Genomic DNA, 16,158 nt, shown 5'->3' with positions numbered 1-16,158 from the left:
CACAAATACAGATTTCTTAAAAGGCTTTTATTAATGTGTGTATCTGAGCGGACGAGTGCCGACTCGGAGCGGGAGCCCCCGGCTGGCCCGTCCGCCCTGCAGATGTGCCGAGGATGAGGCCCTCTGCAGGCGCAGCGTCACCTTAGGGCCGCGGGCCCCCGCCGAAGCAGAGCGACCCCTCGCCCCGGCCCAGCCTCACACACCCTCCCTCCCTCCTCACCAGGCTGGGCTTACAGGCGCCCACAGCCTCCTCCCCAGCGCAGCGCAGCGGCCCAGAGGCAGTTTAAAATACTCGCCCTTCCTGCTCTGGGGACCTGACGGGTGTGGCTGGGAAGAGCAGTGCAGAACCAGGCACCACAGGCTGGTGGTGAGGGTCCCAGAGGCAGATCGGCCGATAGGGAGCCAGTCCGGGAAATACAAGACTAGAGAGAGCCAGAAACTGCAGCCATCAGAGCCGAGGCCCGCGGCACCTGAGAGTGGCCTATCTGACCTGCAGATGAGGTCAGGCCTTCCGGCCACAGAGGTGAGCAGGTGTGTCTGGACCTGTCCAGACCTAAGCCAGGGCTGAGGCCACGCCCAGCGCCCTCCACAGATTACCACGTGCAAAGGTCCAAAGTTTTATTGTTTTGAATACATTCTCCAGAAGCCCCTTCGCGTCCCACCCACCCTCCATTCCCCATACAGAGTAAGGCTTGACCTCGGCCCTCCGGCCCACCCTGGGGCTCAGCTGGGAGGCTGGGAGGGGCTTCCAGTTTGGTTTCAAGGGACCCCTTTCCCGTCCCGACCCACCTGCCCACGGGCCAGACCTGGGGCAGCCGGGGGAGGGCGGGAAGGGCCTGGACCAGTACTGGGGCGGGGCGGGGAACAGGCACTTGTAGAGATTTATGGCCCACAGGCGGCACCCCTCACCTTCCCCTGCCTCCCTCCACCACCCCCGCAGAATTTTTGGTTTATAAAATGTCCCTCCTGCCCCTGCTGCAACCTCGTGGGGTCTAAGAAACCCAGGCACTCGCAGCCCCCGAGGGGCAAGGAAGGCAGGGTTAGGGCCTGGGGTGGGAGCGGGGCCGGGAGGGGGAGGAAGAGGCAGAGAAGAGGGAGGGAGACAAGGCTTTGCTTCCTACGATTGTAATAAAAAAGTTCCTGGGTTTTAAGGCCAAAGCCTCTGTTCAAATAGAAATCCCCAGAATGGAGGTGCCCCCCCTTGACCCCCTCCTCCCGCCCTCCCCCCCACCACTTTCCCCGGAACTCAGAAACCCAGGGATGAGGGGATTAGCCCCCAGCGCTGGGCACCCCACCCACCCTACCGTTTAAAAAAAAAAAAAAAAAGAAAAAATTAAAAGTTTTATACAAAATGTGGGAGGAGAAAGGAGGAGACAGAGCTGCCCTCACCTCCAGGGCTTTGGGGGGAGGGGGTTAAGGCAGCGAAAGCTCAGGGGTTGGGGGCACGCGAGCCCTCGCCCACGGCTCTCAGGAATCGCGGTGCTCCAGGGAGAGCTGGGCCGTGGCGTGCTGGAGGTCTGAGCTCACCCGGCGCGGGGTGAGGGGGCCCGCGGCCTCCCCGGGGCCCGCGTCGCCACGCACCTTCTTGTCCTCGCCCTCCTCGTCGGGCGCGCCGGGGAGGCCCCCGCCCCCCTCCAGGCGGCAGTCCTCGCTCCAGCGCCGCTTGAAGCGCAGCTTGAGGGGCATGCACTGCGCGGGCCCGGCCGCCTCTCCGGGCTCGGGCTTGGGGGGCGCGGGCGGCGCGCGGGGGGCCTTGAACACCTCCCCGTCCTCCTCGTCCTCGTCGCTGATGTCAGTCACCTCCACCTCCTCCGACTCGCCCTCCGAGATGGGCTCCACCTTGATCTGGGGCGGCGGCGGCGGGGGGGCCAGCGCGCCCGCCCCCTCCAGCGCGCCCGGGCTCTTGTCGGCGCCCCCCGGAGCCTTCTCGGCCGCCCGCTGTCGCCGGCCCAGCGGGGGGGGCTGCAGCTTGAACTTGAACGGGGACGAGGAGGAGGAGGAGGACGAGGAGGCTGAGGAGGGTACGGGCGGCGTCTCGGGGGCCAGGGGCGGCAGCGGGCACTTGTCGGGGCGCTGGGGCTGGGGCACCACCAGCCCCGGGTAGTGCAGGAAGGCGCGCGGGCTGAGGTGGTAGTTGTAGACGCTTTGGGTGTGGGCCTGCAGGTACCGCTTCATGTCCTCGGGGCTGAAGGAGAAGTGGGAGCCGCCCCCCGAGCCGCTGGGCCCGCCGCCGCCGCCGCCGGGGAACATGGGGCTCAGGGTGGGCGACGGCGTGTAGGCCAGGTGCGTGGGCGTCATGGGCAGGGCGGGGGACAGCTGCGGCGGCAGCAGCGAGCCGGGCCCGGCCAGCGGCGACACGGGGAACGGGCTCAGGGGCTCGGGGCCGCCCCGGGGCCGCGGGTACACGCGGAACACGCCGGGGTCGTGCGGGAGGCGCGCCAGGGGCGGCCCGCGGAAGGCGCCCAGCTCCGGGGGCCCGGGAGGCCGCGCCCGCGGGTCGTCGCCCAGCGGCTCCTCCAGCTCCGACGTGCCGTCGCTGCAGTCGCTGACCGAGCCCCGGCCCAGGCGGCGGGCCACCACGGCCGAGAACAGAGAAGAGGACGAGGAGGAGCAGGCCGGCGGGGAGCGGGGGTCCTCAGTGGGCGACAGCACCTCGGACGGCGTGGAGGGAGGGAACCGGAAGTGGCTGCCACCCGACGGCACCGGCGGGGCGCTCTGGGGCACCGCGCCCCCTGACGGGAGGAGCGAGAGTTGGCACCGGCCTGGCCGACCTCGGCCGGTCGCCCCTCCCTCGGGCCCGGCCCCCCCCCCACTCACCGGCCAGCCCCACGTCGATGAAAGGGTAGTTAACCAGCACCAGCTTGTTGAAGTTGAACTTGTAGGTGAACCTCTTCCCCTTGGTCTTGTGCAGAATGCGCTTGTTGTAGTAGTAGCTGCGGGCACAGAAAAGCCACCGGGCCATCAAGCCGCGCTCTGCGGGGCCCAGGCGCCCAGTCACGCGGCCGGCTGTCACCCATGGAGGGTGCCCAACAGCCCAAGGCCGCAGACGAGAGACCAAGTAAGCAGAGCGAGGCCCACACTAACGGCTCCAACGACGATCCCCGTGAGTTCACGGGAAAGGCCAGGACCTCACCGAGCCCACATCCCCCAAACCTGTCCTCACGTCCCAGCCATTTCTAACCACGTGGACCCGTCATGACGCCCGCCAGGGCCCACGGCCCTCCTCACCGCAGGGCCCGGCTCAGCTTGTCATAGTTCATCTGCGGCTTGCACTTGCGGACCCCCCAGAGGCGGGCCACCTCATCAGGGTCCTTGATGACGAATTCCCCGTAGTCCCCCTGCCAGGCGATGACGCCCTGGTACTCCTCCTTCCGCAGCAGCTCCAGGATGAAGTGCCACAGCTGGATCTGCCTCGAGCCAGGGGACGACTCCGGCTTGTAGGCCCAATCTGGGAAGGCAAACCCTAGGACGGGACACAGGAGTGGCCTGGGTCAAGATGCCCACTTGGGGGCTCCCAATCACGCAGCCCCTGCCCCACCCCTCAGCCTCCCATCCCCGGGGAAAGGCCTCTTCCCTAAGCCAAGGAAGACCCAGCTCAGAGGGTGACAGTACGGAGCATCTGCGTGAGGGGGCCAGACAGGAGCTGGAAGGGGGGGGAAGCTGGAGCCTGCCCCAGCGACACCGGGAGAAACAGGAAACCAACGGCGGCGGGTCCCGGGGCCAGTGCCAGGGGGCCAGGCACCAAGCCAGGACGGCGGGCAGGGCTGCCAGGGAGGGGGAGGGGCAGGAAAGGGTACACGTGGCCGGCGGGATGGGGACACAGCCCCTGCATGGACCCCACTTCCATTTAGCGCCAACAGGGCCCCCAGCTGCGGTGGCCCTCTCCTCAGAAACGTGCGTTTTAGATTTACACGACCGTTCCGCAGGTTATAGGAGCTCCTACTCCCACCCAGGACTGAGAGGATTTTTTTTTTTCTTAAAAGGACCAGACCGGGTGGGGTGGCTTGTGCCGATGAGGTCAGCGCCTGCACACACAGAGGCTTCTGTCTTCCCTCGAGGGTGAAGCCAGACTGTCTGAGGGAGCCCCCTGCCCCCCCCACTGGACCCTGTAGCCATCCTGCCCTCCCAGGCCCACCCTTAGGACCCTGACTGAGAGGGCACGGCCCAGACAGAGCCCCAGCAGGCCCAGCACCGCCAGCTTCTGCCTTCTCACCCTCAGCTTGCTCCCTGCCCACCTGCCGGCCGCCCAGCTTTAACCTTGGGTGGAGGTTGGTGGAGGGCTGCTCTGGTCCCTGGAGGGGGTGGGCAGCCTGGGGGGGGGGCTGCGGTTCCTGTCATTTCCCAAACCCCCGGGTAATCAGGGACCATCAATTATTCAGCACTAGGCAGCCGGTAATGGAGGGGTGGGAGGAGGGAAAGGGGAGGAAGGCAAGGAAGGGGGGGAGGCAGATCAGGGGCCCTGGTGCCACTACAGAAGGGAGTCTAAGGTCTAGGGCTGAAGTCGGGCGGGGTCCCAGGCACTGGGCAAACTGGTGTTGGTCACCCCCACTTTGGGCCCAGTTCAAGCAGAAACCAACCAAGACTGTGAAAGACTGAGCCTCCCTGCCCCCCCCCCCAAGCCTCAACCCTAGTCTGAAATCCAAAAGAGGCTCCTTCCCCTTGGGAGGCCGGGGATCAGAAGTTCCATTCCTTCAGGGACCACCTTTCCCAAAAGCTAACTGCTTCCCTGCACACACTCGCCCTGGGCCTACTTAAGAGAGATGGCCACCTCAGCTCTCCCTCACACAGTCCATATGCCCATTCAGAAATCCCCACCTCGGATCAGCCAGCCACTGCCAGGTTCCGGGAACAGATTTCCAACTGTTCAGGATGCCAGGCCCAGGGTCCTGCACCCGCAGCCCCATCAGCCTAGCGGGGGTGGCCCTGGAGGGCAACACCTTCCGAACCCCTGCGGCCACAGCCTCATCCTTCTGGGAACCCAGGTGGCCGCCCCATTGCCCTTGTCCTGCCTCAGAGGACCAAGGCCCAGGGTCTCCCGGGCAGTCCAGAGGTCTTTGGAACCCCAAGTAGTCAAGTCACCCCACCATGCACTCTGGGGCCACCTCTAAAGCACTCCTGGCTCCCTCAGGGCACGAAGCTCCACGCCACAGCCATCCCAGCTCCAATCTGGCTCCCAGTCCCGAGAGGGGGGCCGAACGAAGCCCCTGAGACGTCAGTCTGGAGGTGGAGGGGTCTGACTTCCACCCTCCCCCCAAAATTAAAGCCACCCTTCCCAGCCCACCAGCCCCAGCCTCCGTGTCCCGGTAACCAGGCAACGTGTGCAGCGACAGTCCTGGGCGCGGGGGAGCAGGAGGCTAAAAATAAACTTTGCAGAAGAGAGGGAGCGAGAGAGACTACATGCAACACAAAGGGAGCTCGGAAAGGCGGTGGGGGCTCTGGGAGGGCCTCAAGCCTGCATTCTGGGAGCTGTCCCAGGCCCCCTTGTTAACCTCCTTCCCTGAGAAACGCCCCCCTCCCCCGCGGGCCTGGACCCTGGCTGCCACGTCTGGCAGAGACCCCTCATGGCCGGGCCCACCCCAGCGCCACCCTAGTACCGGCTTTCCTCATCGGACACAGCATACTCGAGGGCCTGTTCCCAGCTTTGGGGAGGGGACGGAGTGGGGGTGACGTCAGGGTGTCTCAATGGGGCTCTGTTCCCCAGGCCTCGGAGCCAGGAGCCAGGCACGGGCAAGGAAACCATGCGTGTGTTGGGTACGGGTCCACGTGCTTAAATCACGGAAACAGCAGCTCTGCAGCCTGAGAGCTCGAGGCTGCGGGCCCTCTGCAGCACGGGGTCCGGCGAGGCTGCGAGCTCGCGGCCGCCCGGGAGAAGGGCTCCAGGAGCAGAGGGTGCAGAGGCCGCTGCAGACAGGAAGGGCCGTGATGGCCGCGTCCCCAAACGCACACCTGGGTATCCCAGACCGCGCGGGCCTGGGTGGGGGCGCAAGTTCTGGCAAACAAGCCCAACTTGGCGTGACCGCCTCAACTTTTTTTCAGGGGGGCACAGGGGCTTGATCGGAGGGGTGGCGGCGGAGGACCGGCTACGCCTGTCTCCCGGGGGGCCTCCACACCTCCCCCACTCCAGGCCGACCTCGATGGCGCCAGGGCCGGGAGGAAAACAGGAAGTGGGAAGCAGCCGCGGCGGGGCAGACTCGCCGGGATGCAGGCTCGGATGCAGGGGCGGGCCGCGCGGCCCGCGACAGGCGACCCGGAGGCCGCGGCGGCCCCGCCTGTCCCCGAGGGCCAGCGCGGCTCCGGGACCCCAGGCCCGGCCCGACAGGTCCCGTCAGGCTGGGGCCCGCAGCTCACGGGCTCGGCGAGGCGGGGTTGTCTGGGCGCCGCGGTCCCGGCCCCGGGGGCGGCGTGAGCCTCCGCGCGGCCCGGGAGCCCGTGGGAGTCGGGGAGTAAGTGGGGCGCACGTGACTGACCCCGCGGCCCCGCGCGCCCCGGCCCCACACCCGCCGCGACCCGACCCCCCGGCGCCCGGGCCCCGCTCCGAGCCCTTTAAGAGCCGCCCCCACCCGGCGGGCGGGGAGGTGGGGTGGGTGGGCCGGTCGGGGCACACACCCGCACACGGCAGCCCCAGCCGCGGCCGCCGCCGGGGGAAGGAAACAAGTTTGAACAGCGGCGCCCGGCCTCCTTCCCCCTCCCCCGTCCCCGCCCCGGGCCGGATTCCGACGGGGCAGGCGGGCAGGGGGCGGCGGGCCCCCTCCCCCCGCGCAAAGTCCAGCCGGCGCGAGCCCGGGGGCGGCGGGGGAGGGGACGGGGGAAAGTCCGGGCGGGAGGGGGCTAATCCCGCCGCCCCCCGCCCGGCGGCCCGGGGGGGGAGGGGAGCGCTGGCCCCTTAAGGAGGAGCAACTTGGCCGGGAAGGGCGAGGGGCGGAGGGAGAGACGGCCCCGCTCAAAGAGAGGCGCAGGCCCGGGGAGGGGCCGGGCGAGCGGGGAGCCCCGCGCCCCCCCGCCCCCCCCGCCCGGGGCGCCCGGCCTCGCCCGCGCCGGAGGAGGGTCCGCGGGTCTCCCCCGAGCCACCTTAACGCCGCGCGTTCTCAGGTCGGAAACAAAAAGTTCCTTTTTCGAGCGTTCGGGCTGCGCTTTGGAACTTTGCGACTCGCCGCGGGCGGGGGAGCGAGCAGACGGACGGGGGAGGGGCGGCGCGGCCCGGACCCCGAGTCCCGCGGCCCCCGCTCGCGCCCGGCCCCGGGCCACCCCGGACCCCGCTCGCCCGGCGCGGGGCGCGCGCCGCCGTGAAGGTCACGGGCCGGACCGCGCGGCGCAGAACCGGGCCCGGCGGGTCCCGGCCCCGACCCCCCCCCCCGGCCCGCACGCGTCCCGGCCCCCGGAGCGCGACGTGACAGGCCGGCGGGGAGGGACGCCGCGGCCCCCGGGGGCGCCCGGGGTGCCGGGTCCCGGCCGGGGCGCGCGGACCGGCGCCCGCAGCGCCCACGCCGCTGCGAGAGGACCCGGAGCTGGGGGCTCCGGGCGGCACCCCGGCTCGCGCCGCGAGAAGCAACAGGTCTCCGGCGCTCCGGGGTCCCCCCGAGCCGGGCACCCGCCGGGCTCCCCCGCGCCCCTTCCCCCCCGCCCAAAGTTTCTTCCCCCGGTCTCCCGGGGCAACAAGTCCCCCCACGTGCTGCCCCCGCCCCCACCTGTGTCCGCCGGGGTCTTCATGCTGGGGGGCCGGGGGCACGGCGCCCCGACTTCGGGCCGCTGCTCCTCGGCGCCCGCGCTGCCCCGTCCCGTCCCGCGCCCGTCGGGACGCCCTCGCCGCCGCGCCCGGCCTCGCCTCTCGGAGCCTCTCCCCTCCCCGCCGCCGCCTCCCGGGTTAATATCGCACTCCGGGGCCGGGACGCCCACGCCCCCCGGCCGGCGACGTCACCGCCGCGTCGCCATGGAGACGCTGCGCCCGCCCCCTCCCGCGCGCTCACACACGCTCGCCGGCGCGCAGCCACCGAGGACCGGCCGGCTCCCGGCTTAAAGGGGCCGCGCGGCGGGGGGGGGAGGGCGGGGGTCCCGGGGTCACGACCTTCTCAGCGGCCCCTACTCGGCGGGGCCGGGGTCCGCGGCCCTCGCCCCCCGCTGCCCCCGCGCCGCCCCCCGCCCGCAGAGTTTCTTTCGGGACCTTCTGGGGGAAAGGAATTTTCGAGGGGGGACGGGCCGACCCTGCTGTGGGGAAGGGGCCGACTCTGCTGCGCGGGGCGGGGCCCGGTCCCGGAGGGCGGCCGGGGGCGCAGCCTGGCCCGGCCCGGCGCACCCAGCCCCCTCGGCCCGGCCGGAGGGAGGGCAGCTGTCCAGGGGTGGGGTGGGGGGGCTGGGGAGCACTTCCCGGCCTCGGAAGCGGGGAGGCGGCGGCCGCTCGCGCCCGGCCAGGCAGCCCCGCTCCAGCTGCGGAGGAAGCGACCCGGGCTCGGCCGGCCCCGGCTGCAGCTGTCCCGGGAGCGCGGCCGGAGGCGCCCCGCCTCCACGCGGGCGCAGGGGTTCCGGCGGGGCGGCAGGATGCGGGGGGCGACGGCCGGGCCAGTGTGCTCCGGGGCAGCGGAGGGGAAGACGGGCTTAAGGCCAAAGGCCTGGGCGGGGGGCGCCTAGTTTGCGCTCGCCGCGGCGGGTGGGGGGACGGCGGAGCCCGGAGGCAGGGGATGCAGGTAGGCGGCCCGCCGCGGGGCCGAGGGCGGACAGGCTGTGTCCCCACGAGCTGAGCCCGCAGGACGCGTGAAAAGAGGCGGCGAGGCAGAGACGCGGCGGCCGAGGGAGGCCACAGCTTCGGGCTGTAGGTGCTGAGGGTTCAAACCCAGACTTCCCGCTGCTGGCTCGGCCCCGCCAGCTCCCCGGCGCTGCGGAGGGGTCTCCTCCTCAGGGAGACCGGGGCCTCCCCCTCAGGGAGACCGGGGCCTCCCGGGAAGTGTCACCCCTTTGGGAATTATGTAACCTTGCCTGCGGCCGGGGCAGCGCCCCGCGGAGATTGTAGCCCTCCGGGAGCACCGCGGTCCAGCAGTGATGATCATTGTTACAATAACAGCCTTGACTGAGCGCTCGCGCTGTGCCAGGCTCTGCGCCAGGCATTGTCTGGAAGTCTTCATACCTACGAACCCGGCCGAGGGCCGACTGTCGCAACCCCTACCGCAGATTAGGAATAAAAGGCCCCTTCTCAGAGGGGAAATCCATCTGCCAGGAAGCCAGGCCGAGGAAGTGCTGGCTCAGGGTTCAAGCCCAGATCTGTACAGTTCCCGTTTTCCGAGCAGACGTCACTGCTGGAAACGGGTCTCACCGCACAGACCTGAGTGGCGACCCTAAGCCGGCCACACTCCTCTTCCTCACCTAAAACAAGTGAGCTCACCTCTCTGAGCCTCATCTGTAAAGTGGGGCTGTTCAGTAGACCCGGAAAGATGAGATTACCGTTAGAGACTCGTGATGTAAATGCACAGTGGACATAGAGGCGCTGTCAAACCGTCAGGACCGGTAATCAATTACTAATCATTTACACGCAGCTAGGCGTGCTGCCTCCCGTAATCTCATGATGCGGAAGGAAGAAGGATGCTCCAGTTCAAGGCCAGCCTGGGCCGCCTGGAACCTCAAGGGTGGCATGAAACACTGTATCAGGAAAACCAAAGCAGCAGGGTAGAAAGGCGGCTGGCAGCGAAGGGCGGGCGCCCTCAGCCAGCGCGGCCAGCCCTAGCTCTTAGGTCCGAACGCTGCTTCCCAGACACGCAGACACACACACACACACACACACACACACACACACGCACACTTTAAAATACAGGGCCTCCTCTGGTTGTAGCTCCCGCCGATCTAGAACTCACCTTGCAGGACAGACTGACAGAACTCACGGAGGTCCGCCTGCCTCTGCTTCCTGAGTGCAGGCATCAAAGGCTGCGTCACCCAGTTAAATTGCTTTTAAATAGCAAAATAAATATACAAATAAAACTGATAGTGTAATACTTTTTTTCTCTTTTTTGTTTTTTTGTTTTGTTTTTGTTTGTTTTTTGAGACAGGGTTTCTCTGTGTAGCCTTGGCTGGGCTGTCCCAGACTCGCTCTGTAGACCAGGCTGGCTCCAAACTCACAGAGATCCTCTCTGCCTCCCTAGTGCTGGGATTAATGTACTATACCACTGCCCAGCAAAGAAAATGGGAGCCAGAGAGTGAAAACGTCCCTGGGCTTTATGACTTCTGTAGTAATTTTTTCATGGATCTTATTTCTCTAATCCATGTAACTACCACATCTTCAGTCTTCTGCCTAAGAGGGGGTACAGCTGTGATCCTAACCATCACTGGGGGAGACACCAGATAATGAAGCTTATCACCAAAACTACTGTTCATCAATGGCCATCTCTCTCTCTCTCTCTCTCTCTCTCTCTCTCTCTCTCTCTCTTGGTTTTTCAAGACAAGGTTTCTATGTGTAGCCTTGGCTGATTAAGCATGTGCCACCAGGCCTGGCTTTATTTTGTGAGGGTGTTGGATCACCTGGAACTGGAGTGACAGACGGTGGTGAGCTGCTCCCGGGCTGCCAGGAACTGAACCCAGGTCCTCTGGGACAGCAGACAGTGCTCTTAAGCACTGAGCTGTCTCTCCAGTACCCAAAGGCCATTTCTTGCAGGGAGGCCATACAAGCCCATCCGCTGAGTTCCAGCGAGTCAGAGCCCCCCCTTCTAGTAGCCTGTACAAACTTCTGCTTCTCTCTCTTTTTCTTCCTTTCTTTTCTTTTTTAATGTTTTTTGAGACAGGGTTTCTCTGTGTAGCCCTGTCTGTCCTGGAACTCTGTAGACCAGGCTGGACTTCACACACACATACACACATTGACCCTAACACAACCGACCTCTCCCTGCCCGGGAGCTGGGACTGAAGGCCTGCTACAGGGCCTGTTAGTGTAACGGGCACACGCTTTTAATCCCAGCACACAGGAAGAGGCAACCGGAGCTCTGCAAGTTCCAGGCCAGCCTGGCCTAGGAAGTAAGTTCTCTGCCAGCTTGAGCTACGTGCTAAGACCTGTGTAAGAAGAAGAGGGAGAGGCAGGAGGAGAAAAGAAAGCTTTGCTGCTGCTGTCATGAAGACCAGTGTAAATAACTGCAAATGACGAGGACGCCTTCTCTCCTGGGCCTGGCAGGCTTTGTTCCATCGCCACCCTGGCACAGATAGCATCCCCTGTTGTCAGGGCATGGACAAGAGCTGGGCATGATGGCTCACACCTGTGAAGCAGAGCAGCTGGGAAGCCCAGGCAGGACAAGTGCCGCAGTTGTACATAGCAGTGCGCTTAGGCCACTGCTGGAGAGGTTACAAACAGCAGGACACATCCTGGTGGTGGAGCAGACGCAGGATAGCATAATATAACATAATATAACAATGTAATGTAACGTAACATAAGGTAACATGTAAGTGGGAGCACTCTCAGAAGCTCTGCCCGGGGAACAGAACAGCCTCGTGACCAGCATGGCTGGCTGGCCTCAAGCAGTGCAACACTACCTGGACAGGCCTGGCTACCTCCCCGCAGACCACCAGCGGCAGTGAGGTAGACCCTGAGCCGCAACCGGCTGCTGCTCCAGTGAGTAAAGCATTCACGGCCCTGATCCATGGCCGCCTCACGCTCCGGTTAAACTCCCTGGGCCTTTGTACAGTCACATGCGCTGTGGTCTCCAGGGGTTTCAGTTCCCGCATCACAGTGGCCCAGCCTTCCTTCTACACACAAGGCACTGGGTTCCCCCTAAGGCCGTGTGCTCTGTCATTCCCAGCGAGGCCTCCCCTAAAGCTGAAGGAACCACCGTGGCAACACGCTCCATGCTTGAGAGGTGGAGGTCCAAGGATCAGGAGGTCAAGGCCATCTCCTCACACATGCAATTTCAGGTCAAAAACAAAGCCCATCACCAGGCAGAGGAGCAGCATAGCTTTAACCCCAGTAGTCGGGAGGCAGACCAGGCCAGCGTAGTCTACAGAGAGACTTCCGGGACAGTCGGAACTATACAGAGAGACCTTATCTTCAGAAAATAAAGTAATAGGAAGAATATGGACAGAACTGGAGAGATGGCTCAGTGGTTAAGAACATCTGTTGTTTTCTTTCTTTTTTCTTCTTTTCTGTTTTTTGAGGTGGCTTCTCTGTGTATTCCTGGCTGTCCTGCCATCTTCTAACTTCCATGGACACCAGGAACACACATGGGATACTTACATACGTACAAGCCAAACACATTAAAAATAAATAAAGCCGGGCACCCCTGTAATCCCAGCACTCGGGAGGCAGAGGCAGGAGGATCTCCGTGAGTTCCAGGCCAGCCTGGTCCACAAAGCAAGTCCAGGGCAGCCAGGGCTACACAGAGGAACCCTGTCTCGAAAAAACAATAAACAAACAAATAAATAAATGAAAAATTTTAAAGGGTGTGTGAGGGAAAAAGGAAGGTTCACCGCCTCAGTTTATCATTCCTCAACTGAGGACAGGGCCGCTGAGTGACCCCTGCCTGGTAGGTGGAGTCGTGCTGCAGACTTCTTTGGCCTAGAATCCCGTCCTCAGGAGCCGCCAGCAGAGCACACACAGAGCATGGGCAAGCTTCCCGAAGACGGTGACATCGTAAGCTGTTTGTTTCTGAGACAGGGTCTCACTGCACAGACCACGCCTCAGATCCAGGGTAATCTGCCTCCCGGAGCCTCCAAGTGCTGGGATTACAGGGAGTTCTGGAAGGGTAGGGGCTCATGCCTCCTGTGGTCCTAGCACTTGGGAGGATTTCAGGTCTGAAGTCGCTCTAGGCTCTCCACTGAGCCCAGGCCGGCCTGGTGCTGTGTAACCATCAAGGAGAAGGCAGTGGCTGGAGAGAGCTCAGTGGTTAGGAGCACTTGTCTCTGCAGGGGACCCTGGTTCAGGTCCTAGCACCCACATGGTGGTTCACATTTCCAGGGGATTCATTGCTGCCTTCTGACCTCCACAAGCAATGCACACACACGGTACACCTACACGCGTGTATGTAAAACAAGCACACGTAAGAAAGAAGCGTTAAAGCAGGCAGAGCCTGCTGCCACATATCTCTAATCCAGCCAGTACAAGGAGGCAGAGGTAAGGGATCTCTGAGTTTGAGATCTTAGCTAGTTCAAGGACAGCAGGACAGAATAGTGAGACCCTGTGTGAAAAAGAAAACAGGAGAGGAGGGAGGAGAAACTGCAGCCAGGATGTAAATGACAACAATGTAAAAATAAAAATTTAATAAATTTTCAACTGTTAAAGAAAAATGAAAAAAAATCAAAACAAAATGTGTATTTTGGTGTTTCCTTCAACCCTTAGTTTTTTGTTTTTTGTTTTTTGACAGGGTCTCCTGCAGTCCGAGGTGCCACTGAATTCATTATGTAGCTGAGGCTTCTGGAGCACTGAGTAGGACTGTGGCTGTGCCCCATGTCCTGATGCTGTTGGCTTTGTCTGAAACTGTCACTCTGTGTGGGCCAGGCAGGCCTCAGTCTCACAGCCATTCTGCCTCTGTCTCAGGTGCTTTGACTTCAAGGATGAGCCCAGCTAGCTAGCTAGTGCCCCCTCTCTCCCTCTTCCTCTCTCTGTGTGTGTGCTCAGCTAGCTAGCGCCCCCCCCTCTCTGTGTGTGTGTGTGTGTGTGTGTGTGTTTGCCTAGCTAGCTAGCTGGTGCCCTCCCTCTCTCTCTCTTCCTCTCTCTCTGTGTGTCAGTGCCCAGGTAGCTAGCTAGTGCCCTCTCTCTCTCTTCCTCTCTTTTTCTCTCTGCATCTGTGCCCAGCTAGCTAGCTAGTGCCCTCTCTCTCTGTGTGTGTGTCTGTGTTCTTTTAAAAAGAATTATTATGCATGGTGGCCTATCCCTTTAACCTCAGCACCTGGGAGACAGAGGCAGGTGGATCTCTGTGACTTTGAGTCCAGCCTGGTCTACAGCTCAAGTTCCAGGACAGCCAGGGCTATAAAGTGAGACATTGTCTCAAGAAAACTCTTGCCACCCAAATTATTTTTTGTGTATGGGTGTTCTGCCTGTATATACGTCTGTGTGGCATGTGTGTGTCTGGTGTCCGAGGAGGGCAGAAGGGGTGTCATCTCCGGAACTGAAGTTACAAGTGTTTGCGAGCTGCCTGCTGGGAACCCAACTCAGATCCTCTGGAAGATAGTCGGGCTCTTAACTGCCGCTTTTCCAGTCCCTGGTCTGATCTGTTTGTGGTTTTTTGGTGCGGTGTTTAGGGGCTGCTGAGCCAGGTCTCATTCCTAGCCCTGGCTGGTCTAGAACTCAGAGAGATCCGTGCTGGAGACAGGGAACACAGTGAAGGTCAGGAGACAACTGTCAGGACTGAACTTAGGGACTCTGGCCTGGCGACAAGCCCTTCTGCCTGACAGGCCTTCTCCCCAGCCCTCACCTCTCTCCTTCCTTCCTTCCTTCCTTCCTTCCTTCCTTCCTTCCTTCCTTCCTTCCTCTTTTTTGGTTTTTCAAGACAGGGTGTCTCTGTGTAGCCCTAGCTGTCCTGGACTCACTCTGTAGACCAGGCTGGGCTCGAACTGACAGAGATCTGCCTGCCTCTGCCTCCTGAGTGCTGGGATCACAGGCATGCACCACTGCACCTGGCTTCCTAGCCCTCTTTTTTTAATTTTTTATTAAGTTTTTTTAAAATGTAACATTGGTGTTTTGTCTGCATGGGTAAGGGGTCAGGTCCCCTGAAACAGGAGTTATAGACAGTTGTGCGTGTGGTATAGACAGTGTGGGTGCTGGGAATTGAACCCGGGTCCTCTGGAAGAGCAGACAGTGCTCTTAACCGCTGAGCCGCCTCTCCAGCCCCCCCAGCCCTCTTTTCTATTGTTGTACATTTATGTATATCTTGTAGTGCTGGGTGAAACCCAGGACCTTGTCCATGCTCCTGTGCCAAGCTACACTCCCACTCATTAAATAAAAAAGTACCTTGGGCCTGGAAGTAGGTCGGAGAACTAGTGGTACTCTGAGATCTAACATAACGGAAACATCAGACTAAATAGTGTTTCTTAAACCTTTAACTTCTTTTTCTCTCTCCTTTTGCTTTTTCAGGCCCTGATCCTCCTGCATCTGCCTCCCCAGTATTCCTTTGTGGTGAATATAGTTGCTCTTTTTGTTTTCTTGTCTCTTTTAGCCCTGGCTGACCTCCAACTTACCCTCTAGCCAAGGCTGGATTTGAACTCCTGACCATCCTGAACATTGTACTTGTACTTTCCAAGTACTGATATCACAGACCTAGCTGGGCCTGGCTCTCCTTCCTTCTTTTTAAAATATGTGCAACTCCATCCTGCTGTGCAAGAAAGCACTAGCTTGCCTTGCTTTAACTCCCTCCACCTTCCTAACAAAGCCATCAAGATATTTATAATAATTTAAAATAATGAAAAATTATTGGACTATTATTTCATGTGCATTGGTGTGCTGCCTGCATGTATGTCTGTGTGAGGTTCTAGGGTCCCCTGCAACTGGAGTTACAGACAGTTGTGAGCCACCATGTGGATGCTGGGAACTGAGCCCAGGTCCTCTGGAAGAGCAGTCAGAGCTCTTAACCTCTGAGCCACCTCTCCAGCCCACCATTAAGATTTTTATTTTTATCTTTTTTTTTTTTTTTTTTTTAATCCCTTTGACGGGAACGGAACCCGGACCTCAGGCCCAGTTTACAAAGGTTCTATTACAGAGCCACACCCTCAACCTATTCTCATTTTAAAAGAGGCGGAAATCAAGGCACAGGGGAATTAAGTGACCTTCCCAATATCTATATCACAGTTGAGGCAGAATTCCAGCTGCCATTTGACCCCAGGCAACCCCAGCCAGTCCTGTCCTGCCCCTGCAGACTCACCCCTCGCCCACGCCCACGTGACAGTGACAAGGGGTGCGGAAATTCGTCAATTCACTACAGTTTCAGCCCACAGCCCCTGAGCACACACCTTCCTCCAATAAGCCTGGCCCACATGGACTCCTGAACTCCCCTTCCCAGGCCTGCCTGCTCGCCTGCACGCTGTAACTTTCACGAGCACTGTGGGTGGGTGAGTGTGGATGGCCCTGGTGGGTGTCCTGGCACACTCCAGCAGAAAGCCTTTGCGGCACGGCGGAACGCTTCCTTGGCGGGATGCATTTGTTTAATCCTCACACCTGACAGGAACTGCTGTGGGGACACAACTTCACCCTCATCCGCTTGAGTCGCGCCC

General features: G+C 61.8%; 1 protein-coding gene across 3 annotated transcripts; it reads right to left on the bottom strand.

Moving 5' to 3' along the window:
- Nucleotides 1-6: 6 nt before the first annotated feature.
- On the bottom strand, nt 7-7,861 carry Erf (ETS2 repressor factor). Of its 3 annotated transcripts, none has more exons than XM_021661151.2 (4): nt 7,686-7,861; nt 3,229-3,463; nt 2,818-2,933; nt 7-2,732 (listed from the first exon to the last, which is right to left on the bottom strand). In XM_021661151.2, exons 1-4 carry the CDS (start codon nt 7,705-7,707, stop codon nt 1,468-1,470), a joined length of 1,638 nt encoding a protein of 545 aa, XP_021516826.1. In that variant the 5' UTR covers nt 7,708-7,861; the 3' UTR covers nt 7-1,467. The 3 variants fall into 3 exon arrangements, with proteins under 3 accessions (XP_021516826.1, XP_060222396.1, XP_021516827.1); XM_060366413.1 differs by lacking the exon at nt 7,686-7,861 and adding an exon at nt 5,595-6,502; XM_021661152.2 differs by lacking the exon at nt 7,686-7,861 and adding an exon at nt 4,816-5,582.
- Between the last annotated feature and the right edge of the window lie 8,297 nt (nt 7,862-16,158).

The sequence above is a fragment of the Meriones unguiculatus genome, chromosome 14 (assembly GCF_030254825.1).
Source record: "Meriones unguiculatus strain TT.TT164.6M chromosome 14, Bangor_MerUng_6.1, whole genome shotgun sequence".
NCBI lineage: Eukaryota > Metazoa > Chordata > Mammalia > Rodentia > Muridae > Meriones > Meriones unguiculatus.
Note: the sequence above shows the minus strand (reverse complement) of the source record. Positions and strands in the feature narration are given on the sequence as shown.

Coding starts and splice junctions, on each gene's coding strand:
- Erf (XM_060366413.1), bottom strand. CDS start 5,619: ATGCTGTGTCCGATGAGGAAAGCCG. Junction 2,934..3,228: donor AAGCTGAGCCGGGCCCTGCG/GTGAGGAGGGCC, acceptor CTGTGCCCGCAG/CTACTACTACAACAAGCGCA. Junction 2,733..2,817: donor CATCGACGTGGGGCTGGCCG/GTGAGTGGGGGG, acceptor TCCTCCCGTCAG/GGGGCGCGGTGCCCCAGAGC.